Genomic DNA, 26,795 nt, shown 5'->3' with positions numbered 1-26,795 from the left:
AAACAAATGCAAATGCGTCCTTGTCCCACTGCACCCCAGACCCACACGGCCGGGGCGTGGTTTTAGGGGTGGAGCAAGGCAACACGCTTTCAAGTTTTCAAACTGCCAAAGTGCTTGGTCAGGCAGAAAACAAGGAAATAACCTCCAGAGAGGAAAAGCAACGGGTTGGGTCGTTTCTTTCTGGGGATGAACTGCTTCATTTTTTTGAGCTCGTAAAATCTTTTAATAATCTTGTCAAGATTTAGACGCATAGTGTCTTAAATTAGCACACAATGCCCACTTGAATTGGCAGTAACAACTTCAAATCACTTATTTTGGGTTAGAGTATTGTGATCAATCTGGTGTGATTTTTTTTATACAGAGTATAAAGCCTTGCTTGCCTCATCTGGAGCGCCCGCCCATTGGGCTTTCTGCGGAGCGATAGTGGAGAGATTGATTATAAGGTCTACGGGATTTGCCGTGGAAAAAAACAGAGCCTGCTTGGACTGCTTGCTCGTGATCCTGCGCTCCCATCAGTGAGGGGAAGGAAAATTATCCGGGACTTATTCCAGTCTGACTCCCAAAACCGTCAGCACTCCCCGCCTCCCTTCGTGTATCCAGATACGCAGGAGTCACGCCGGACTTTTAGTTTTTACTGAGGAGGCTGCGAGTGCGAATCGCCTCCGCAGTCTCGGATGCGTAGTGAGCCGGTGCTGCGAGTGAGTGGGTTGGGTCGCCTAGGCGCTGGGCATACGCACACTTCATCGTCAGCGATAAAAGCAGATAGGTGAGGGTAAAGGCGAGAGGAAACGACATCGGAGGCTTTTTATTTATTTATTTTAAACAGAAGGACGTTGTAGAGAGGTGGGTCGCACATTTGGAAAGCCGCCAGCTGTGGATTTGACTCTCAAGGAAGCTTTTTTATTCTTCTTCTTGCCTCCGGGGTTTTGTAGACCTCCTTATTTTCTGGTTCAGGACCAGCAGCTGATCACACTGTCAGACGCCACCGGCTTCTCATCTAAAAGGAGGGGATATTAAAAGTGGATCAGCGGAGCAACACACACACATACAATGGCAACCGGTGCGCTCTTTCTAGTCTGCGCGCTGCTTGGTAAGTCATCTGAAAAAAGAAGGTGAAAAAAGCTTTGAGACTGCGTTTGTTATCTGATTTTTATTTATTTATTTATTTATTTTTATCAGTGCTCAGATTTCCGAGATAAAATCGGCATCTGCTGTTTGTCTGTCACGGCACACCTGTATGAGACATGTCAATCAAACCGCTTTACAGGCAGGGGAACTGGGCTAGTAGTCATTCTGAGTCAGGTGGAAGTAGACTACTTCGGTTAAATCGCTGCAATAATAACAGATGCCCGTGAACAGCTGTGTGTGTGTGTGTGTGTGTGTGTGTGTGTGTGTGTGTGTGTACGCGGTGAACTAGGTTAATGTGATATTTGGTCTTTAGTTAGAGACTAAGCTTATACAGTCCTGCAGTGTTAAATGGATTGATCATATAGGCAACCAGCTGCTGTCACCACACACACGTGTATCAATACATCCCCTATAGATGCACATAATATAGACACATCTGGATCTGTGCATAATAGATTCTGATGTCACCCAGTGCCTGCTCTGCTTTACAGTAAGTCATCATCATAAAACCCATTTGTCACTGTATGAGACCTTCCTGCAAATGCAAGTTTAGACACATTGATGACACACACACCACACACACACTGATACAAACATTCATGCAGACATCACTGCTGACACACACATATACATTTCATCCTGCCTGTGAACTGTCCCAAACAAACACCAGATGGCTTTTCTGTTCCTGGACTGGGTGGCCTGTCAGCACTGCTGAGGGGGGGCACAAAGGAGGGGGCGTGCGGGAGTGGGAGTGGAAGTCAGCCTGCTGGAGGCCCCCACTTGGCTTACCAGCCTGTGCCTTGCTTCTCATCCCCTTTCAGCACATCGTGAGTCACTTTCACTAGGATCAGACCTCTGTGCAGGTTTCCCAATTCGAATGTGAGATGCGCTGGCCTTCACACGGTCACAGTACAGATGAGATATCGGTGGTAAAAAGGGATAAGAGAGGGGTTTTCATGTTGCATAATCATGATTCAATTTGGAAGCCCTTTGAGGTGGCGAAGAAGCTTTTGGGTGCAAGGAGGGAGACAGTAACAACTGTCTGTGTGGCTCTTGTTGAAGTAACAGTGTTTAACATGATACTAATGCTATTATTGCCAACATTATCAGTAATGTGAACCTGACAACTGGGACGTAGTCCAAACCAAAGGCAGAAAATCACCACAACTGAAAAATTATAGACTCAGAGTAAATTATCTGGAACCAGTGTGTTAACAAAAGTGCAAATTCTCTGGCTCTGGCTCTTTAATTTGGAGTCTTTTCAGACTATTCTGATTGTTCTGTAAACAATGTCTGTGGGATTAGACTGCTAGTCAAACAAAAGCATGACATGTCTTTAGGCTTTGGTAACTTGTGATTGGTATTTTTCACTGTTAGCTGACATTATAAGCCAATCCCCCTCGAGAAGACAGAAAAAAAATATTGGGGTGGCAATCAACTGGCAAGCAGTCAAGTTCAGTTATTCCAAAATAGAAGTGGTAATTTAAATCAGCATGATGGCATCAGGAACTTTTTTAATTTTTTTACTTGAATCATTTCTGTTCACAATGATTTCAAATTCTATACCTGTCCTCCAATTTTAGAGCCATGAGAGCCATGAACTAAATAACTAAATAACGTGTCTGAAGGAAAAATATGCTTATATTTCATATTAGCAGCACTGGTATTGCTATATTGATAATGCATCACTAGCATATGCACTGCCACATACTTTCATATCATTTGTCTATCTGTCATCTACTTGCATACACAAGCAGCTGTGGTAGGTTAGAGGTACTTGTCTGGCGGTGTGTGATCAGCTGTGTGATTCATTCGCAGTGTGTCAGCAAGCACATGTTTGAACTTACTTTTTTTATGTTTTAGTGCTTGTTTGTTTGTGTGTGTGTGTGTGTGTGTGTGTGTGTGTGTGTGTGTGTGTGTGTGTGTGTGTGTGTGTGTGTGTGTGTGTGTGTGTGTGTGTGTGTGTGTGATAAGGAAGAACATAATAAAGATGGCTGACAGCTGTGATAGATGAAGGCTGTATCAGTCATTATTAAAGACAGAGGTGCCACTTACACATTCTTTTGGCAGGCAAATCTTATATTGGCTTATTTATGCTGCTGAGTTTGCAACCAGGTACGTGTGTGTGTGTCTGTGTGTGTGTGTGTGTGTGTTTATTTGTGGCACCAGGGTATATGATATAAAGCTTATAAAAGGAGTCCCCTGAAGGAACGAATATTTATTAGCTTTACAAACAGAATGTCTTCCTTCTCTCCTTCAGCGAGCGAGAAAGATGTCATGCTTTTGGTGTAAAAGTGTGTGTGCTTTGTGCGGGCATTCTTCTGTTTGTGTGAGTGTGTTTGAAACCGGGCAGCCAACTTGCTATCCAACATATTCCAGTTTATGTAACTAAACTGGAAGTGTGATATGTGCGAGGCTGTCAAGTTTAACTGCGAAATGCCTCAGTGGTTTCCGTTTACTGGGTTGATAGAAGAGCGGCCAGTGGATGCTCAGGTTCTGATGAGCTGCCATTGGTTCTGTTGAGCTCGTCTAAGAGCAGCTTCACACTGTTTAGCGCAAAATCCTGACGCCTGTGTGTGTGTTTCACATTTTGTATCTCTGTATTTGTCGAATATCTCTTCCAACTTGCATAACAAGATCTGTTTTTACCTTGTTCTCATGACACTTAAACGTGTTATGAATGAATTTGCATAAACCTGCATGAGACGGTTAGTTATGGGGATGGGAAGGGAGTAATACAGGTTTTTAACGTGTAGTATACCTAGTATAGCTATGTAACATCGATAAAATCAGGTCTCATATCAGGCACTACAAACTCTATACCAATGATTTATGTTTTAGCTCATCCCTTACAAACTATGAAGAAGTGGATCTATACTATAATGGTTTAAGCATTTGTGGTTTACACATTGGCCTATCAAGTGTGCTATATAGCTCAGATATGCTGGTCTAGCGGCTGCGGTGGGCCCTTAAGAGGGAGCACTTGAACGTAGCTTGCTACAAAAGATTAAACGTATAACCCTGCTGTAGCATCACAGTTTTGTGACTTTAGTGTTTTTCTATCTTTTTCTTCACCTTTTAATTTTTTTTCCCCTAACACATTGGCATGCTAATCATGTATTGTCTGCATTCATTTTTAAACACGGCCAAGTAGCTTTTCAGGTCTGACTACAGTAAATTGTCCTTACTGGAGTGTAATAATGGAGCTTCATTCACTCAACAGTCTCTTCCTTTTGGTATTAGGATTGTAAGGAAAACACATTAAAAAAAAAGCAGAAATGATATGCTTTGGGGAAAAAGGTCAGCAGAAATATGAAGTTTTAGTGGAGGAAGTAAAACTTTCAAAAGTGACGGTATGGTGGTGGTGTGTGTGGTGGCTGTTTTCTTTTTTCCTTTGAGCCATCTCCCTTCTTCTCTTATGAGGATTTTGATGCTATTTTTTGATCACTTGTTTCAAGCCTGTAGAGAAACTGAAACCATAGCCTGTTATCCAGGCTCATTACAGTGCTATTGATCGAAAAGAGAAAAGTTTTAAGTACTTGTTGTAGCACCATCAAACTTTGAGCTTATCAGCCGACCCTTTATCAAGCTGGCCCTCTAAAACCGGCCCAATCAAAGAAAATGAAGGTACTTATAAGCTCATTATCAGTTTAGACATATCTAATGTGTAGTGTTCCTTTTCCCCCCCCCCTGTGTTTTTAACAGAAATAGAAGGGCGGTACTTGCAGCCATTCAAGTGCAGATTTGATTGTCCATATGGTGCCGTGACAATTGTCGCAAATGCTTGAAAGTAGTTCTACTTTGATCTCATTTTTCATTCCAGACAAGCTCATTACAATGTTTGCATTTCTTAATGTGAACAAACTGTATAATTAACAGAGAAAGAAATTAGGAATCTTGCATATGAAATTGACTCATCAAGACAATTGCACATAACTGTTATAAGTGATGTTATGATGCAGGTTTCAAGGGGACCCATTACTTTCTTTTCCAGAATCTTTGTGTCATTTTAAATCACACCTCTTCAGAGTCATCCTCCCTTTTAAGCCAACTTTATTCTTGCAAACAGAAGATTTGAACAGCAGATACACTACTGTGCAAAAGTCTCAAGACCTCAGTCATTTCTCTATATGGAGACATGAAGCCAGACTTTCGTGTAGATTTTTTAAGGTGTTCTTGAGCAATTGTTCACCAGACTTTCTGAAGGAATTTCAAAGTTTTTCTCTGGACATTGGCTGTGTTTTCACTAATTTCAGTCCAGTTATTGTGCCTGTGTTGACTTTCAAGCTTGTAAGAATTACACTCATTATTTGAAATCTTGGTCTTTTTTACTATAATAATGGGTTCCCTTTGAGGAGAAGTAAGATGCTACATCATTGCGTCATTAATATAATAATAATAATAAATAAAATTGTCAAAAACAAAAGTTGTCAGAGGAATACTTGATTTACTGGAAAAAAAGTTTCTTTTTAGTAGAAAAATTGATAAAACCACAAAATGTTTCATGTTTTTTTTTTTTTTTTTCTGTTTTTAACCATCTCAACCATCTATATTAAGAGCAAAAAGAAAAGTCCTTGGATATTCATCTTTTATTCTTGATTCATTCAAATTATCCTTACAGAAGCAGTATTGTTACATTATTAATCATCATCATCAATTAATAACAATGCTTTTCATGAAAAATGGACACATTTGAAAGTAATCCTTGATCATATAAGTATATTTTCACAACACATCTTTTGCAAATGTAATCTTCTCTCATTAAACAGATTATACACATTGAATGTGATCCATTATACTCCCACGCTTTCAAGGACCATGCTAATGTCACTGATGCTGACTCAGGCATTTCAAATTTTGTTGGGATTCAAAGTTTGTCGTGCCACTCCCTGATGCACACCCCGCCTCTCCTCTGTCCCGAATAAGAACAACAGCTGAAAGCCCCCCACCCGAAAATTACGCGCATTACAGCTTGTTTGCGGTCAAACCAGTGCGTCCTCATGCTGAGCACCTTGAGTCAGCTGTTACAGCACGGGGGAATGCATTTCATGTGTGTTTAAGCCTCAGCTGACACAAGAGACAGTGCCGTCTAGACACTGAGGCAGAAAGCAATAACTCATCGGCTAGCTGTTTGCATAGCTGATCTATGTTTATGGTATGGGAATTTTTGGTGCGAGTCCCAAGATTTGTTCCTCATTATTATTATTTTTTTTCCTGCTGTTGTCGCCAGAGTCAGAGGACCAATTTCTCTCTGTTAGGGGGAATACGAGCTTGTGCAGCTGTCTGATTGCAGCGCTGTTTGCTCCCCTTGTTATTTTCTGTGCCTGCTGTATTCTGTAGTTGCACGCACGCTTGTTTGCATCATAAACACCAGACCCATCTCTTTGTGTATACCCATGACAGGATGCCTTTTGTGCTATTGTTTTTTCATATCATAACATTGTTGACTCGACAGAGGGGGGGGGGACTACCAAAGCAGAAACAAGACTGACAGCTTGGCTATCATCCACAAACTGTGTGATAAGTTCCCAGTAAATATTCATTAAAGTTGGGATGTATAATGACAACAGAAGCTATTCGTCGGTCAACATTATGACTGAGATGTCTCGTTAGGCATGGATCAATAGAGCTGCATGAGTGGTGTTTTGTGATTGTGCCAGTATGGAAATGTTTTGTCTTCTGGGAACTTCCTGTGTCATGTGTACCTAAAAGCAAGTCAGATACTGGCTGGTATGCATGTCCTCAGGCCAAGGAATTGTTGCCCTGTAGTAGACGCCAGTCTACTACCCATTTGCTCGCACCCAATTGTGACCAGAGTTTTCCTACAACACCATGACCTGGATGACTGAAAACCTTCACAGACCTACAACACCAGTGTTGTCTGTTGTCATTCGCCCTCCTGTCTGCATCGTCTGAGTGGTGAAAAGCTGCAATTAAACTCATGTTTCCTTCTAAGGGAACATCCAGAAAACATCAGGAAACTGAGCAAACTTCTAGTGCTCACAATACATTTAAAACAAAAGTTCCTTATATGTACCCCCACCTCCCCATGACCCACATCGGAGTTGTCTCTCTCCAACATGGGGAGATAAGTGACTGAAGACAACCAGAGTTCTTGTAGGAGACTTCCTGCCTGCCACGGCGAATGAGGAAAGTGGCTGGAGCTGGAGACAGAGAAGAGGCAGCGTCTGCTTTGTGTCTGATCTTAACTCTGCTGCGGTATCTCTGGTAAACTGTCAGGCCTTTCCTTACATCATAACTCTGCCACATTCTCATTCCCGGGCCTGTTCGCTTATTCACGCCTCAGATCCAATCTCGTGCTTTGCGATAACATCCCAACTACATCCCTTTAGCCATTGAGTTTGTAAACTGTTTAGGTGTTCTTTGGAGCTGATTTGCATACGTGCCCCTGCTTCTCCTCACTCACACGCTTAAAAGGTACTCCAGCATGCCTCCCCCTCCTTCTCCTCCTGCTTCTCCTCCTCCTCCAGTGAATAGCCCCTGACCTCCATCCCCCACTCATTTTAAACAATACTGTGCCCAGCCCACCCCTTCTTCAAAGAGCACTAATTAGAAACTGCCGTCAAGTGTGATCCAAACCAGATATTTATCTTTGGAGTTTCAGGGGAAGGTGCTAAGTTTAACAATCGCATTTAGTGGGTGTATTTACATGCACCATTCTTGCTTAGTTATAAGACCAACAAACCCCCACCCCAAATCCCTGGGGGTTTTGCTGACTCCTCCCGTTTTCTGTGTTAGGAGTCATGATGGCTGGTTGACAAGAGGATTCCACTTCACTCCTACACACACACACACACACACACACACACACACACAAACAAACAAGCACTAAAACATAAAGTACCCACAGTACTGAGTTGCTGTCCTTCCACGCTGCTACACTCCCCTGCTCCCTGCTTGATCCTCCACCCAAGCAGATCCCACGCGGGTGGGATGCACACCAGGCGCTGTAACTATGGCGACCACTCCCCCCACCCCCACGTCCTCATCGTCTGACAGACACTCATCTCTATGCCCGCGTTTAAAGAAGCACGTGCGCATAATTAAATGTCTATATTAACGTTTCTTTGCCTTCAACATTCCCCTCGCAAAAAGCGCTTGACTCACTTTACCGCTATGTTCTGTTACGGCGCTCGCTTTTACACATAAAACCAAAGATGTGCTGGCGTGTGTATGTGTGTGTTTGTGTGTCTAATTGCTTATGCATAAATGCATGAATTTACAAGCGCATGTCTTTCATTGCCTGAGAGGCAAAATGACTGACAATGGCAGAAAAAGTCTGTTTGAAGTAGAGTAATTAATAGTTAATTAGTTTTCTTTCCAATCTGCGGCTTAATGCACAAACGTGGGAACTGATAGCAAGTTGCCAGTCATACAAAAAAACCCAAACCTAACCAGTGTACATAAAGTAGACGCAGCTGTCAGGCATAATTGTACACAAGTACAAGATGGATAATGACCAGAGATAGCTGTGCGGCTTTTATAGCTACATTTTCTTTTGCGACAATTAACGTGAACATTCGACTCTTCTGTAAGAGTTAGTCACGACTGCATATATTGTGTACAGCTTTATTATTATTTATATATTTCCTTTAGTCTTATTTCTGGAGGAATAGCTTGGTTTGGGCGTAGCTCTGAGACCGCAATGCTTTGTCATTCAGACCGGGTGGGGGATGTGTGTGTGTGTGTGTGTGTGTGGGGTGGCAGGTGGGGGGTTGGGAGGAGGGAATCAGGTTGGTTATGACTGGGGGGTTGGGGAAGAGGAGGTTAGTGTGGTAGCAGGTGTCCACATAGAGTTAATGCATTTGGGGTGGGGTGTAGATGGAAGCACTAAGTGCACTGAAGGTGTGTTCGTGTGTGCACGTAGAAATGATTGGCCCAGACAGACTACCTCTGTCCTCTGTCCAGACGCCTTTGTCTTCCTCACAGTGACAAACAGTAGTTGGGATTATGGCTGTATTTGCCATGGAAAAATTGTCACTTTCAGCTATTAATGTAGACACCTCAATGTGGCACAGACGGTCCTCCTTCAAGTTCTGTTCATCAGTCTACAGTGACTGTAGCCATCTGTTACACTGTATGTGTTTACCCTGCCTTTCAGTAACCCAGATTCCATAATTCAGGAGTCGCACATTTCCAGAAAAGCATTTCAAACACCTGATGTGGACCTGTTATATTTATATAATTTCCAACGGCATATTTTTATTCTTAGACTCTGCTCGCATTATCTTTAATATTGTTGCAGCCCCTTTCCCCCTCCTTTTCAAGTTAACGGTCTTCTGATTGGCTTTCCCTTGGAACCAAGATGACCATATTAGGACGCTCTCTGTCATCATCTGTGAGCCAAGAGTAGGAAAAAATAAGGGGAACCAAACATTTAGGGAAGTTTGAAGCTTTTGGGTCACAGGGATTGCTTGTACATAGGCTGGTGTGAGTAACTGATACTTTGACCACATTAAACACCATCATCACCAGCAATTACATGTTACAGCAATTATGTCATGAGATGTGTTAAAAATCCAACTTTCTGCTCTTTTTTTTTTTTTTTTTTTTTTTTTTTTTTTGTGATATAAATCATAGAGTAAAGACACCTTGACTCATTAGCGATTCGGGAGTCACTGGTAAACAATGCTTTGGCGGGGAAAGAGTTTATGAGCATCCACTATTATACAGGTTTATGACAGAAATTAGGAAATGCCTGCATAATAGGTTCCTTTGAATTTGCTGTAGCCTTGGCTGGAGCGTGGAAGACAAAGCATTACTAGCCAGCTCTGTTTTTAATCATTATGCGCCGTTGTTAAGGAATGACCTTCACGCACACGTTTAAGGTTTTAATTAAATTTATATGTCAAGCTACTGCTCTAGCTGTGTATGTCACAGTAGTGACTGTGTGTTGATTATCCGTTCCGTATGATCTCTCCGGATAAAACAATAAAACTTAAAAGCTCTTTTTCCGACGTGGTCCAACAAGAAGGCGAAGCAGCTGAGGGTGTAGGAGGGAGGATGAAGAGGCAGCTGTTCTGTCGAGAAGGATAGATTATGATCTGCTCTGCGCTGTTGACACTACTGACGAATAATGCCAGCACCGGAAATGGAGAGGAGAAAATATGAATCAGCCCACACACTGAAAAATTACATTTCAGCTAAGCAGGCGTATCCTTAATGCTTGGTTCCATTTATAGTGTAGTGGCCACTCACACTTCGAGCATTCAGCACCATATTGACGCAGAAGTAGGAATTAGGAACCCCCCTCGGCTTCCATCCTGGTCTCACCAGCTGTTACGAGCAACAGCGCAGGTGAGGTCATGACTGCTACAGCCCAGGAGGCCCATAAATTAGAACTAGTTAGCATAGTGAGGCGCGAGGACAGCATGACCCAGGTGTGATTCAAAGCAGGAGTCCTAGTTTACACCGAGATTTGAGAATTGGATGGGAGTTACAGAAATGGAGACTATAGCATGATTGATTTGAATGCAGTGAGACTTGAATGGCATTTAAAAAAAAAAAAGATCTATTGTCTTTGAATCCAGATAGACTTCGGGATGTACTACTAACATCACCTCTGTCTCTTTACTTGACACATACAAAGACAAGATGGTGACATACAGTTGAACTGCTGTTCTACCAACCCCGTGGACATCCTGTACTCTGTCGTTGTCGCTGTGATTAGAAGTGTGTGGGTGTAATGGGCAGTTGTTGTAGCTGTTCGTCAGCAGTTGGATTGACCAGCCGGCCTATGTAACTGACCTCTCGTGGAAGACGTAACACTTGCTTTTTCTTTCTTCTTTTTTTTTTTTAGCCATCTCTCCCTATCACTCAGATGTTTGTTCGACAGTGCCTTGAGGGAAAACATTTAGTTTTTCACTTAAGTACAAAAGATAAGATGCTCCCACTTAATAACTGAGGCTGTCAATATTAAAGATTCTGAAGCTGGAACAAGGGTCAGAGGTTTTTAAAAACAGCCCTGCTGCAGCGACTTCTACAATCTGACACACGCCATGATTATCGCTGCAGGAACGACACGGATGGCAAGAGGAGTAAGAGGACGAGGCCTGAATTGCAATATTCGATGCTGTCTAGAGTCTCTCCAATACGATGAGAAAACTATAGGAAATAAAGTCGGGTATTGTCATCAATCTATTGCTGGGTTTACATTTGGATGATTACATAGTGCCATGTGGAAAGCCTGACAAGCCGAATGTTAAATTTATTCTGCAGAGGCAACGTGAAGAATTTTAGTCTGTTAAATCACATTTCTTTTGCACAGACACTTTCACGTAAGAGGCATTACAAAAATACAATTCGTGCTCTTTGCGGCGCACGATATGATTTAGCATGTAAAGGTTTATTTTGTTGGACAGTTTTGAGAAAGAAGCTAGAATTTGTATTGTGATCATACCCTTACTGACTGCTAATGTGCCCCTCTTGCATTAAAAAAAATCTCTCTTCATTGATCTTCTTTCCTTCTGTTTTGCCTCATCTTGGAATCTCTCTGTGTCTTTGGCACTCTTGCTGTCTCTGGTAATGATGTTAACAGGGTCAAATGCTTTCAGGGGCCTAAAGGGAGAAATATACAGAGTGATTTTGGAGTATGGTTAATGAGTGCAGGGAAGAGTGGACAGGAAAATATTCGTCATCGCTCTTTGGTCTTTATTTCTTTCTGTAACACAAATGGCAGCACATTATTTAGCAGCATGCCTACACACTCACTGGCCACTTTGTTAGGTACACCTGTTCAACTGCAGGTTAATACAGATATTTAAGTAGCCAATTGCATGGCAGCATTTAGGCCATGCGTTTAAACATGTGCACAACGGTAAGATGACCTGATGAAGTTCAATCTGAGCACCAGAACTGGAAAGAAAGGTGGTTTAAGCAACCTTGAATGGCATGGTTGTTAGGATCAGATGGGCTTGTTTGAGTCTGAAATTGCTGATCTAGTGGGATTTTCCTGTACCACCATCTCTAGGGCTTACAGAGAATGGTCTGAAAATGAGAAAATCTCAAGTGAGCAGCAGTTCTCTGGGTGAAAATACCTTGTTGATGCCAAAGCAAAATGGCCAGACTGCTGATATGAAGGCAACGGCAACTCAAATAACCACTTGTTAAAACCAATGTATGCAGAAGAGAATCTTTGAATACAAAAAGTGATTAACCTTGAAACAGACAGACTGCCACAGCAGAAGACTACACCAGACGCTTCACCTATCAGCTAAGAACAGGAAACTAAGGCTAGACTCACCAAAATTGGCCATTAGAAGATTGGAAAAATGTTGCCTGGTCAGATTAGTCTCGATTTCTGCTACAGCGTTCAGATGGTTGGATCAGAATTAGGCATTAAAAACATGAAAGTGTAGCTCCAGAGTGTACCCATCCTCTGAATGCTACGCCCATCAGGATATTGCATCATGTCACAAAGCTCAAACCATCTAAAACTGCTTTCTTCAACATGACAATGAGTTCACTGTACTCAAATGGCCTCCACAGTCACCAGATCTCAATCTAATTGAGCGCCTTTGGGATATTGTGGAACAGAAGATTTACATCATCAGCTCCTGAGGCAAAAGGGGGTCCAAACCCCAAGGTGTAAAATATATATTCAAAAGCTTTGTGCATTTTGTAATGTTCTGCAACCTGGAGGCAACCGTTCTTCCCCTTCCGCTCTTTTTTTCCCTCTGCTCCCCGTGTAATCCTTTGCTCTTCTTATTGCTGCCTTACTCTGGATCATTTTGAACCTCCCTTGGGCAAACTGGACACTGATGTAGAGCACTTTTTTTTATATGTAGCATGTTCATATGTTTAAGTCGTGTTTCGCTGAATCATTAGACGGTCCCCTGTTCAACTTTCCTAAATAGTTTTTGCCAAAAAGCATTGAGGTGAAGTTTAAGGGCCGGCAGTATCTCAAACACTGGCTATAATCCCAGTTTAAGATTCAAACCACTGTGCGCTAAACTAAAATAGTCACAGAACTTATTTAGTTTTATGCATTGCGTATCTCCCTGTAATATTAATAATTCATGCTAAGTTGCAACCTTATTAGTCAATATTTCATGATTTCTTGTGGTGGAGTTTACCAAATGATTGAAGGTGAAGTAAACACAAGTAAACCAACTTGAAAAAGTGGCAGCTGTGAAGAAAAACAAGGAACTCACAGAGGGGAAACAGCAGTCAGTGGGGGGAGAAGCTAATCAGGGAACTGAGAGGTTCAACTGACACGTTATTAAAATTAAATAATAATAATACATAAAGTCATTGATGCAATGGTGCAGAGGGTAAAAAAATAATTTTTTGCCTTTTTGAGGCTGCTTTTTACTCCTTCAGTTATAGAGATGATTTTCTTGCAGTGAATACAGTATCACAGAATCAGTGTAATGTGATGTCATCATTATTGTGGACATATATTGTCACGCCTTGACTTCTATCGCTACTGAAGAACAACAAAAAAGTCTTCCGTCTGCATCAAGAAATGATTGGAGCTATACAGTAGGGTTGTGGTAGAGTGGAGTTCACATGTTCTCTCTGTGCCTGTGTGGGCTCTCAGTAGGTTATTTTAACTGGTGATTCTAAAGTGGCTATAGGTACGAATGTGAGCGTGAATGATTGTCTGTCTCTACGTGTTAGCCCTGTAATCAAGTAGCGACCTATCCAGGGTGTACAGCTGAAATAGGCTCCAGCCCCTATGCGACATAGAATTGGATAACAGGTTAAGAAAATGGATGGATGGATGTTTGGAGTTGTGACCACCTTCTTCCACTTTAGAAACAACCTGCTTCAAGTGAGAGAAGTAAAACTCTTAACAAAACAAACACAGAAATATAAAAACCTCTGATGTGAAACAGCCAGAGCTTTTATTCTCGCTGAGAAAATCTGATAGTATCTATTCACTCCGAATAAGGCAATTGAATAAATGCATTTACAAGGAGTCTAATCTATTTTTTTTGTATTAGAGCAGTCAAGTGTTATGAATTCACAGTAATTTAACCTCATATATTATATTAGTAAAGCAAGGCTGACACCTCACCTTTATATCATAAACAGAGACATACTTTATTCAGTCCCACACTGGGGAAATTCACTTGTTACAGCAGCAAAAGGGAAGAACAGGTGAATTAAAGATGCAGATGGTTACTATATACAGTAAAATACACCAAGATTTTTCTTTTTGATATATACGTAAAGTACAGTGGAAGTGATAATAATATACATCATTTTTAAACAGTATTTATACTGTGTGGGTATTGTACAGCCTGACTGCGGTTGGGATGAAGGAACTACGTTAGGCTGATCCTCGTTAGGTTGCTTAAACTTTTTATGGGCGTCCCTGTGTGCACGTATAGAATATAATCTGTATTTACACGTGTGGGTATGTAATTAAAAACTGAAGCAAAGTGAGAGTCATTGATGGACAGCTCTGTTCTCTACATTAGCATGTGTTTGCACCGCTGTGAAAATGCCCTCTATATTACTTACGCCCTACAGTGTTTTTTATTATACACCTTTCAAGGTGTATAATTATCATGTGTCATAGAAGAGTGATGATGTGAGGTGTAGGTATGAATGAATGCGAGTGGCCTCACTGCTGTTTCCGCTGAGAATAAGACACTGGCCACGAATGATTGGATTAGTGTTTAACCCCCCCTTCTTCTTAGCTTAATCCTCTTTGCAGCTTTCTCTCTCTCTGTGTGTGTGTGTGTGTGTGTGTGTGTGTGTGTGTGTGTGTGTGTGCGCGTGTGTGCGCATTTGCAATCATTTGCTCCCATTTGCTATATCCTCCAACCGATCAACAGGAAGGTCAGCTTGCTTGTGGTCATTCTTCATCACCTGATGTGGGACACATGTTGTGTGGGAAGCAATGGGCCAGCTATGATGAGGTATGAGATACAGGAAAGGAATACCAGAGAAGGAAAAAGGTAGCAAAGCAGGACATCTGCGGTATGCAGAGATGGAGACGAGCGTTAATAATAGAATATCTGAGGCCTTGTTGAACAAATATGGACACTTGGAGATCAAGGCAGCGCAGCCAGAGGTGAAAAAGTTGGGAGATGGGGGGGCCTCAGGATTACTGTGGAAGGGTGGTGGAATAGAGCGATCAGTTGAAGGTCTGCAGGGTTTGGTTTGTCATTGTCATCCTTTCTAAACAGCCTGCAGAGCGATGGACACTTTGAAGTTTCACAGAGCTGCTTAAATCCTGCTTGAAAAGATGCAGAGAAGCGTGAGGCACAGAAAAGAGACAGGAATATCCAGAGAAAGAGAGACTGCAGGGGCAGGACGAAGGGGAGGGTTGATGATTGGTGAAACATGGAGGAAGGGAGTGAGAGTAATCAGAAATGAGGAGAAGCTTGTTTCATGAGGATGACAGGAGACAAGTGAAGGAAAGCTCTTAGTGCCAACACAGTATGAGTAGTATGGTTTGTTTTTTTGGGGTTTTTTTTCCTCCTTCTTTTTCTGGATGTATGAGTAATATGTTTCCAGCAGTTCTAGGTGAGAAGCTGCAGCGTGAGGAGCACTAATGCAGCAGTACAGACTTGGATTTGGGTAGACTGGGTGCCGCCAGATTAGCACACTGACATCACAGCAAAGAAACACTGGGGGAACCAAGGTCTGAGTCATTACTGATGGCTCCTGCTCTTACATACTACATTCCATGCTGTGGTCAGATAGATTTTGCCAGCACATTTCATTGTAGACGTTCTGTCTTGAGTGCTTAATGCTTTCTCTCTGTAGAAACATTTTTTTATATCAAGTAAAAGTCAGTTGCCAAATTTTTAACAGGTTATGATTCATTGCAGTGTGGTACAGCAGTATGTGCAGGTCCAAAAAGATGTGCAAAGCTGGCAGATAAGCAGAAAAAAGCTGACGGCACAGATTGCATACAAATTGGATAAACAAGTATGCAAGTTTATTAACGAAAATATAATAAATAATAAATGAAAACATGTTGAATTCCCTCTCTGACTGGTGTGCGCGGTTTATTAATCCATTTCTGTGGATCCTCTTCTAATTATTTTTCCTCTACCACATGACCCCCAGGGGGGCTCCACAGAAATCTGGGGATAAATATTTTGCTTAGTGACTTTTTGTTTTTTTTGAATTCCTTTCCATTTCCATGTTCAAACAAAATATGACTTTCCTAAATGGGTTGTGTGTTATTGATTGAATGTGTAAATAAAGCATTGTCGATGCGTTATGAAAAATGACTCAAGACTGCATTCGAAATGTCAATATGCTTATGACCCCCACACACACTGCTTACGAGTGCAGCATTATTAAGAGTGGAATTGGAACACTACTTTGTCATTTCAAGTCTTGTATAGTATTTCTATAATATTCGCACAGGAACGTAGCAAGGCTTGGTGACCTTACCGGAAGCTACAATGAGATTCCGAACTTTTATCTTGTTTCTATAGTAACACAATAATATCACAACATAATTGTGCTGTTTGAACAATTTAACTTGAGTTTTTTTGCGTTTTGTTTTTCATTTCTCTTTGAAGAAAAGGTCAACCTATCTACAGTGGCTGCTTTCATAATTATGAGGGCGTACAATTTTGAAATCCTTGCCTTGAGGAATGATTATTTTAATCAGTTTTCACTTCAGTCTAACTGATTTCATAGAGTACTAAGGTGAGGGACTCACAATAATAGATTTGTAAAACTTGTTCATTTGTGGAAGGTGTTCAGGAATCTCAGGAAGCAAGGAAAACAAAACGACACACGAGCCCCTCATCTAGATAACGATGCTTGCTCCGACTCTATTGGAAGTATTCTCCTACAGCAAAATCATCGTAACTTTTCCTCCCGTTCATCTACGTTTTGCGGACTCTGCGAGCACGATTTGCAAAAGGGCCTTTGTTTTTCTACAAGATTGACCTTGGACAGGCAAACATGGGTGTTAATGGACCTGCGCTCACAGTGAATGAAAGGACGGGTGTAGTGCAAGTGTGAGAGAAAGTTACTATGGTAAGAGTGAGGATGTTAAAGTTAAAAAGCTGTTCTAGTGAATTATTAATGCTGAGCATTGTGCCTACAGACACAGCCTCTTACAGACTTTCTTTCTTACATGCACACACACACACACGCACCCACACACGAAAACACAGCTGCAATCCCCAGTTGCTTGTGCAGACAGGAAACAGCGTACTTGTCACTTTGTCTGGATTTGGGGGTATGTGTAAATGCTCTGTTGTCTCTGGCCCCAATGAGAGGGATGTTTGTAGTTGTTCCCTGAATGGCGAATGTTCTCTGTGTGTGTGTTTGATATGTGTGGTTTTGTGTGTGTGTGTGTGTGTGTGTGTGTGTGTGGGTGTATAAGGAGTTAAGGCAAACTTCACATATGCTGAACGCCTAAATATAGGCTACAAAGAGTGATAATAATCGGTCTTGACAAGGGCTTGGTTTGCTCGCAGTTTGTTGCAGTCCCCTGTGATGGTTTAGTTCACTAATTATTTTTGTTTATAATGAGAGCAGTGTGTAGCCAGGAGGGAGATGTTTTAAAGCTACCTTCTTAGCAAATGACAGGCTAGTAGAATAGCCAACAATGTTGGTACCGGATAAATCTAAATTTCAACCCCAGCTGTAGTCTGTACAGCTTGACACGCATTTTACCAGCTCATGCTGACCTCCGTCCTGACTCCCAGATGGCTGCTTCTCACCACAGTGTAGTACAGCTGCGGTGGTGTCCTTGTGGGGAAGGGTTAACATGCGAGTGTGTGTGATTGCCGTGAGCGTGATTAGATTATAGCTGTGAGCTACTGTGATTTTTCTTTTTCGTTTTTCTAAGTGGTTACTGGTGTTCAGAACTCGTTCAGGTGAGTCTGTGTGCACACCTCGACCTTGGTAAGCACACCCGTGAATGCTTAGTTGCACATGTCACACTGTTTCTGTATTCCTGGGAGATGTGGGGGGCATAAACTCTGTTAATGCTAAATATTTAAAGTGCAGTTTTGTAACCTATGCTCTCTCTTTCCTCTCTCCCTGCCTTCACCCTGTCCACTCCTCCCTTGCTCCCACTACCTCTCCATCTCTAGCCGGTGTCGCTGTGGCTCAGCGAGTGGTAACGGTGCAGAGTGGGCCGCTCGTACGGACTGAAGGCTCACACGTGACCATCTGGTGCAACGTGACGGGCTACAAAGAGGGGACGGAGCAGAACTTCGAATGGTCCATGTACCTCCCTTCAGTACCAGACCGGGAGATTCGCATTGTGAGCACAGCTACGAAAAACTATGCCTATGCCGTATATTCCCAGAGGGTGACTAGTGGGGAGATCTTTGTGGAGAAGCTGAGTAGTGACTCAGCTGTGCTGCACATCACCAAAGTACAGGCCAAGGACCAAGGTCTGTTTGAGTGTTACACACCCAATACAGACGGGCGGTACCTGGGATCCTACAGTGCACGCACCAACCTCACTGGTGAGTCTCTAAGAGCACACGTGTACACACAGAAACAAGCTTATGCACACACACACACGCACTCAAACCACATCTCGGTACCACAGGTACTAAAACTGTGTGTAGCTGAGCATGAGCATGCAGCTAATGTGACATCTGTGATACGCATACAGAAACATAATTGGAAGATTTTATACTGAATTAGCATTCAGCTTAGGGAGAGGAGGTTTGCTTTGCACCTTTCAAACAGAGGTTCATTAGCACTAATCTAACCTTTGCAGCAGTGCAGTTTATGTGCCACTTCACAGATATACAGTACTGTGCAGAAGTCTCGAGTCACCCCTCATTTCTTAATATTTTGCTAGGATGGAAACTACGTGCAGCGATTTGAAACATGTACACATAACATCTTGAAAGTCAGCATTTGGTATGAACTTTATTCTTCAACACAGCCTTTCTTCTAATTTCTTTAAATAATCTTCAACAATAGTTCTCAAGGCATTCTTGAGACATTCAAAGCTCTTCTTTGGCTGCCTTCTGTTTCCATTTCCTGTCAAGATGATCTCGAACTGCTTCAGTAATGTAGTGCTCTAGGGAGGCTAGCCCATCGATGAACATGATGGATGATTTCCTCCTTTGTGTTAGGTGCCTTTTTAATGCTTGAATGATTCATAGGTCAGTTTTTAGTGGCTTAACAAACAAAAAAAAAGCATTCCTGTGAAAAAGATCGGGTACAAGAACTGGATGGAAAATTGGTGAAAAGGCTGGAGAACTTTTGCTCGAGAGCACTAAAAAAATACAAGAAAGTGTTATATCTTGGGACCCAAATATAAAGACATGTGGAGTGGCTTAAGACTTTTTCACATTACTGTATATTCTACTGCTTTCTGCTAGCAGAAATTTGAAAACTTTAATTTATTAAATCAAATTAGCTAAAAAAAAAAAGCAACAAAAAAACATCCATTTTGGCGTAATGATATAACAGTTTGATCAGTGACTGTTAGGATAATTATAATTGTAAAAAAAAAAGCACCTGCGCACACTGAAACATGCATTGAAAGACTTTCCCCTCCACTACATTGTCATGTATTTCCCACCTGTTTTGAACGGGGGGAAAACCAAGACGCATCCACACAGGTATTCCCACACCACCCATTTATCTATTGCCGTGGGCTCTTTCAGTGTACTGGCAGAATGTGAGACTGTAGCAGTCAGTAGTTTCCCCTCTCCCGCTCCTTATTTTCCGGAGTCATACACACATCTACCCAAAAGGCAGTACTGAAGACACAGCTGTCACTCCATTCCCCCCATAACTTCATGCCTTTATTTCTCTCACGACTGACCTTCCTTTTAAGGTCAAAGCAGATTCCGATGGGATGAAAGCACAGTATCACTGCGAGCTGAGAAATGCAAATATTTGCATACTTTTTGAGTCACCATTGCAAAGACATTGTTTGCCTAGAAGATCAATGGTTAGTTTAGCTTTCTTTTTCACCAAATAAGTTATTATTAGGACTTCAGTGGTTTGTATTTTCTAGCATGAGCAGTATGATCTGAATGTGGGGCAGGGCTCAGTTGCAGGGCACTGTGAAACAGCAGTGCTGATAGCACATAGTATTTATAGATCAGTGTGTGAGAGAGAGCTAGACAGAGTATGTGAGCGGAGGTGTTGAGGGACTGTTATCTGAGCCTCTTTCTGTGTCTCTAACCTCTTAACCCAGTTTCTAGGGTCAGGGGTACGCAGCAGGGTCTCCATTTCTTCCCCTTTCCTCTACTGTGCTTTTGAGTCCCTGTGTATTCCCCTGGCAGCTGTTTGCCTCCCTGGACCACTGTGAGCAAACAATACCTTGTTCTCCCTCCTCTCACCCTCCTATTTCTCTTCTATAGCACATTCGTCTGGCTTTCATACTGTCACGTGTCTGTTTCTATTAATCATCAACCCCGGCCCCTTTCTCTAATTTGATCTCCCTCTGATGTATTTAAAAAAACCTTTGCTGATGGTGCCTTTGAGGAATTGTGTTTCAAGGGTAGTGTCAAAGGATGATCGTAAGCAGGGAGTATTATGAAAGACATATAGGCATGTAGGAAGTGAGATAGAAAGGGAGACAGAAGGGATATGTCTGTGTGAGTGTCTGGCAGTGGGGTGGCTGGGTTAATTGTAGGGGAAGAAGGCTGCACAGTAATCTGTGCCCTGAGTACTACTGTATTAAGTCTTACTCAAGGTGATATGTTTCATCCACTGTCATCTTTCTGTACAAAGAGCAGGGAAGGGTTTTAATGTGGAACTTAACACTTGCTGCCTAAAGGGAAGTAGTTTCAGCCATGAACCTGCACATTATTCAGCACGATACTGTGACCTTTTGTTTAACATCCTGTATTGTCTATCAGATGGATACAACAACTGTGTGTTATTGACTACCTGAAATGGGATACCTGCTTCTCTTTTTATCTGAAAGGGGTTGTTTCTTTTTTTTAGGGAGGGGGTAGATAGAAAGTTTGACTTTTTTTTTATCCTCCATGAAGGTAAAGCCATTAATCAGCTGAAAAGGTTTCTCTGCTTGGTCCCAAAAGACCAATATTTCACCTGTGCAAATGATAATTAGCCACCACTGCACACATTCTGGATTATATCCACTAAATTATGGAATGGCTCCAAACCACGGGAAGATCCTTAGTATGTAGGAGAAAAGGTTAGATTTGACATTTTATTATTTTCCTCTGTGCATTTGGATTGGGAAAGCAGCTTGACTTTGACAGCACAATGTTCTTTCACACCTTTGTTATTTAGAAGTCAGATTCATCAGATTACATCATCTCGATCTAACCCAGCTCGGGCGTACATTACATATTTGAAGTAACTGCTGCATCCTTGAACATAAAGCAATCTGACTGTTGGAAAAGTTCTATAGATGTACACAAACTGTAGCATAAAATAAATGTAGATTTTCTGTTTATCCACTAATCAAAAACAGTCTTCCTGTATTTACTTTTGTTGCTTATTTCTGAGACACTTCAGGCCAGTAAGCAGACCGAGTGTACTTCTGTGGGACATTTGTTCACTTGGATTTGTCTTAGTGTGAAAGGATACGAAACCAAGAGGTTAAAGTGTGAAAACACCCTAAAAATATTTTCTTGCCTTTGTTAAACACACAAGCAGAAGTGGATTGTGATCTTGTTTTACATTTGGTTATTTAATGAATTGGTGGTACACTCATCGCAGCTACCCAACTGTGTTAAAATTGTCGATTTTTTTTTGTTGCAGGGTTGAAAATGTGTGTGGGATGTTTTAGAATTCTGTTAGTGAAATCAAATTTAGTAGTTTCCTATTATGATTCGAGTATTTGCTCTTTTGTGTCACCAATATGAATTTACTAGAGTCATGGTTGAAACATCATCTGTCTTTCTATTCAAGCATGTTGCTTATGATTTTAACTCCTTTAAAAAAACAAAAACAATCTACCATGCTTCTCTGTTTTTACCTTAGTCTGTCTTAGCCTGAGTGTTAAACTTAAGTACATCTAAACACTTAAGGGTTTATTACAGAAGCCTAATCACAGCTGTCTGCATGCACTTCACAGTTGCTGCAGGTTCTCCCACATCTGTGATGAGGTAAACGATTTAGTTTCTCTCATCAGTTAAACAGAAGCGCTGCTCACGTTGTTATATGTTGAATGCTCGCCTGCTGCTTTAAACCTTCAGCTTTCAGTGGGCGGCTCTGATGGGAAGTCTGGACAGCAGCAGATGTAAAGCTCCACATGACTGTTTGACAGAGCAATAATTATGATTCACACCGCTTTACTAGATTAGCAAACTGGGTTGAGTGAACCACAATTTGCTATGGTCATCACAATAGAGGGTATATGTCGCATAAATGCATAACCATTTTTCCCTTTTTCCTGTTTTTTAATCATGTGCTTTTACTGTAATAATTGTTGTTGTTGTTGTTGTTGTTGTTTATGCATGCTCCACTGTCATTGTCAAATATTACATAAGGCGTGCATTTAACCTGAGTGATGTGAAGCTTTTTAAAGTCAAAGATCACCTGGCATTTCCCTTTGTACACCTCCGTTCTCTTAAGTTGGAGGCTGACTAAGCTCAGTCTGTTTTACTTGGGTGTATGCTCTTGTGTGTGATTTTTCTTTCTTTCTATGTGTGTGTGCTTGTGCCTGTTTGACTTCCTCCTACACATCAGATTGCAGAAGAAAAGGACAACAGCCTGACATGGCCGTCACGGTTGTCCTTATCCTACGCACCAGCCTGTGTGCGAGCTTGTCCAACAACTAGCAGAACAACAAGCCCTCGCTGAGACATGCTGCTCTCCATATACCCTCACTGCCATAGAACACACAGGAGTCATTGTGCTGGCACATATACAGATTCTAGCCTCCATGTTTGGCAGAAGCCAGGACTGTAGTAACAGAGTAAAAAAGATGGGTAATCAAAGCCATGGTAAGTTCATGAACAAATGGCTTTCTGTTATTCGCCTTCTCTAAATGAGCGAAAAGAAGAACATGTCCATCTTGAGATGTGTGACATCAGAAAAAAATACATTTGGCAGCAAGCAGTTTTGAGGAAGTAAAAGTTTCAATATATGGTGTGTTGTTTTTTTTTTTTTTTTTTTGTTAAAGAAAAATAAAATAAAATAAGAAAAAAAAGGCAGACATAAGGAAATTGGAAAAGAGGGGAATAGGGACAGAAGGAGGCAGTATTGGAAATAGGTAGTGGAGCGATGCTGAAAAGAGTGTGTGACCAATAAATGATGAGCTCTTCGTCTCACTCCGATGTGATTGGTTACGCCTCCTAGAGGCATTACCCACAATACAACTGGTGCTATAGGGGTGCGTTTTTAAATAGTCTCTGCCTGATGTGACTCCCGAGGTTAATGCAGTTACCAACTGCCATGCAACTCCTAAATGCAATTAGCCAGCACAAATTGAGGCGTCTGAGAAGGAAAGAGGAAAAAGTAAAAGACTAGAGCTGAGACCTTGGAGATTCCCATTATTCAAATACCGTTGGGCAAAAAAACCCAAAAACAAATTCATAACAAACCACAGCAAAATACCCAATTTTTCCAGAGTTTTTATTTTGGTTATTTTTATGGCTCATATTTCATTTATTTAATTTCCTTATTTTTTTCTGCTGTGTATTCTCTTACCCAGCTCATATTCTGTTCTCAGGCATAAAAATGAACATTATTAAAAAACAAATAACCAGTATTTGAAAGCAAAATGAATCACTTTATAAGTTAAACCATGACTGAACAAATATTTAAAAAAAAGACTGCCAACATTGCATCTGTGTAAGTGAGTCCATAGGATGCTGAACACTTGTATTTCCTTTTCTATCTTTGTGCGTATGTTGCAGGCTCATTTTTTATTTTCCCAGCTTAAAGATACCGGTGTGTGTTTTGATGTTTTTCCTACATTGTTGAGTTTCCTTCGAGGCTATTTAGCGTGGTGCAAAGCACAGGTGAATGTCTGTTATCATTACAAGTCTGTTAGCCTGTTTCTATTAATCATAATTCCCCGTACACCGACCAGCCACAATAAACAGCTGATCTGTCACAGTATGGACTTCAAGACACTTCTGAAGGCGCCCTGTGATATCAAATACCAAGGCAGTAGCAGCAGATGGTCTCCTTCAGATGCATGTCTGCCATTGTGCACATTCTAGGAGTGGACGGGGTCACCACGGGTACTCTGATCAGTCTTGCGCTCATTAACTGTCACTTCCAGCAGTCTGCAGTCTTCTGCATGCTTTGCAATCTTTTTCTCTCACAGCCACATTTTGCTTTTAGCAGTTTGTGATGTTGTAGCTCTTCTTCTGACCTGCTCTTTGGAGATGTTTTGACCTACGTTTCCAGCTATAACCATTTGTCCCTTTAATGTCCTTTACAATTCCTCTTTAAATATGATTAACTTTGCTTCCTGATGTTTCCCAATGACAAGTACCGTTCTATTAGAACTAATAGTTAGTGAGCAGTGATCCAGGCACAGTCCAGATAATGAATTTATGCAATTATTGGTTTGCAGATTAAACCAATCTGCAAAAAAACATGTTCTGTCCATTGCAGTGCTTATAGGGTCTGAAGGGGAGCACTTCTTCCCCTTTGTTGACCCAGTAATAAAAAAAATGTGCTTATGTAGTGAAGTGATGCCCAACAAAGGTCATAATGTGTAGGGAAAGGGGAAAAGAGGAGTGTGGATTTTTCGAAGCATTGCTGAGACTGTGCACTGCTAAAAACATACGTTCCCAATGAGAGTGGCGGGATCATGCCTCTGCTGAGCTCAGCACTGTGCACGTGTCTGATTTGTGCGTTTCCCCTGCCTTTCTGTTCGCAGAGGATTCAATGCTGCCAAGCTGCACTCCTCTGCTTCACTTAATGGGATAGACAGAACAAGAAAATGTCATCTCACTATCTTTCGTACAAAGACACCCCCCCTCCCCTGTTTTCCTGTTCTCTATGCTGTCTCCCCATCTGAATCCCGCTCACTCCATCAATCTACAGAGTCAATTCCTACTCCAGACTTCAGCCCCCCCAGCCCATGTTTGTCATGCAGGTATATGGTTTTGTCAATACAGCTGTTCACTGAGCTTTATCACAGGAGAAAGCTGTAAGGGTGATTGAAGCGCAAGATTGTGGAGGAAATCTGTGATTGAATAAAGGCTGATGAGGAAAAATAGGATGAAAAATATGAAGGGAGGAATTTCTTTTTCTTTTCTTTTTTTAAGGGAAGAAGGGAAGATGAAGCCCTGTGTCGAAAATAAAAAAGAGTAAAATGTTTGCCTGTTTGGGGGAAAGGGGCGAGTAGGGGAGAGAAAGAGCAGATGAATAGACAGGGGAAGCTGTATCTCTGTGTCTCTTGGTATTGATCGGGAGCACAGGCCTGAATGTGACTGGAGCTTTTTATCTCTTTTGTCTCTCCTTGCAGTGACACCTAAATTTCTTTCCTTCCCCTCAGATTTGCCTTAACAGCCTTCTGTTTCTTTTTATAATTAGATTTCCTTTCCTTCCATTTGTGCACGCCTCTTGCACTTACACAGATCTTCTGGTCTTTGTGTGAGTCAACCAACACAGTGAAGGCATTCCTTTTGTGACCTTCAAATGGCTTTTTTTGGCGGGTTAAATTTGGTTTTCAGGCTAGTGCAAAGGTTGTCAAAGATTTGGCTAAAAAGTTAAAAGGAAAGGAGCTAGGCAATGCATTATGACTAAGTGTGTTCAGAAACAGAGAAACGTGTGTATGTGTGCGTATGCATGCACAAACTGGCTCTAAGCTGCCGACCAGGCAGGACTCCAGATGGAAAGAGATTTTATCACTGTGGCTGGCTTGCAATTTCTTGCACATCTCATCCACTTTAGCGGACGGGGTTTCCTGCTCGATAACATTACTGCCACTCTTACCCACCATACGCAGACACATTTATGCATGCACACTGGAAACGCAAACACAGCCACAGTCACACAATGTAGTGAGCTGTCAGTCAGGACAGATGTCGCACCCATAATTGAGTCTGAGAGGGATGGTGCTGTAGTGCTCCCATTGGAGCACACGCTTTCCACTGAACATCAGTGAAGAGGGCTTTAACAACCCGGTGGATCATCGTGTTAGACAATACAACCACTGAATAGAACATGTAGCACTGAGTATAATAGTGCTGCATAGGATACCTTGATTCTCTGTAGTCATGTAGGACAAGTCGGACTTTATTGTATGTACATGTGCAAACTGTGTAGTGGGTAGATAAAAATGATTCCGAAATTATATTTTCCTACCAATCTATGGCTCTTTAAAACTGGCAGTTAAGCAACTACATTTTAAATTTATCTTCAGACCTTTCCCAAAACAGTCAAGATCACATATGTCTTTCTGACACTAGGTACCGCTCTAAGATGCCTCTTAGGTCCTGCCAACTGTCTGACACTCGAGTGACTTTGAAACACTGAATAGACGCGTTCAGTTAGAAAGCAGTTTGGATATCGGACAAATTAATTGTGTACATTGCCAAAGTCACAGAAGACCAAACTAATGAGGTTGCCGATACTAACAGTTCCAACATTTTAGACTCAAATGCAAGCGGATCAAACACTGGAACCTGACTTCCATAACATTATTTTTAAAGAAGGGATCTAAAATTGGTACGGTCTAAGTAAACAGGATAACGACCCTGACTCAAAATAGTGTTAAACAAACGAATAAGAAGAGAATAGTTGTTTAAAAAATACAATCATGTTTTCTGTACACAGTTTAAAACAGCAAT

The 26,795-nt window shown here is 41.6% G+C and overlaps 1 protein-coding gene across 1 annotated transcript in view; it reads left to right on the top strand.

Annotated features, from left to right (window-relative positions):
* The first annotated feature begins 175 nt into the window (after positions 1 to 175).
* The window catches only part of igsf3 (immunoglobulin superfamily, member 3), a 74,286-nt gene continuing 47,666 nt past the window's right edge, over positions 176 to 26,795 (top strand). The window contains exons 1-3 of the mRNA XM_085249106.1: positions 176 to 843; positions 933 to 1,090; positions 18,177 to 18,557. Coding sequence (XP_085105232.1) covers positions 1,051 to 1,090; positions 18,177 to 18,557 — 421 coding nt within the window. The 5' untranslated portion in view covers positions 176 to 843; positions 933 to 1,050. The remainder of the gene's footprint in view (positions 844 to 932; positions 1,091 to 18,176; positions 18,558 to 26,795) is intronic.

The sequence above is a fragment of the Mchenga conophoros genome, linkage group LG16 (assembly GCF_057382185.1).
Source record: "Mchenga conophoros isolate Kocher_MC1m ecotype Shallow Benthic linkage group LG16, M_conophoros_male_GT1.1, whole genome shotgun sequence".
Taxonomy (NCBI): Eukaryota; Metazoa; Chordata; class Actinopteri; order Cichliformes; family Cichlidae; genus Mchenga; species Mchenga conophoros.
This window is presented reverse-complemented; position numbering and strand designations above follow the sequence as displayed.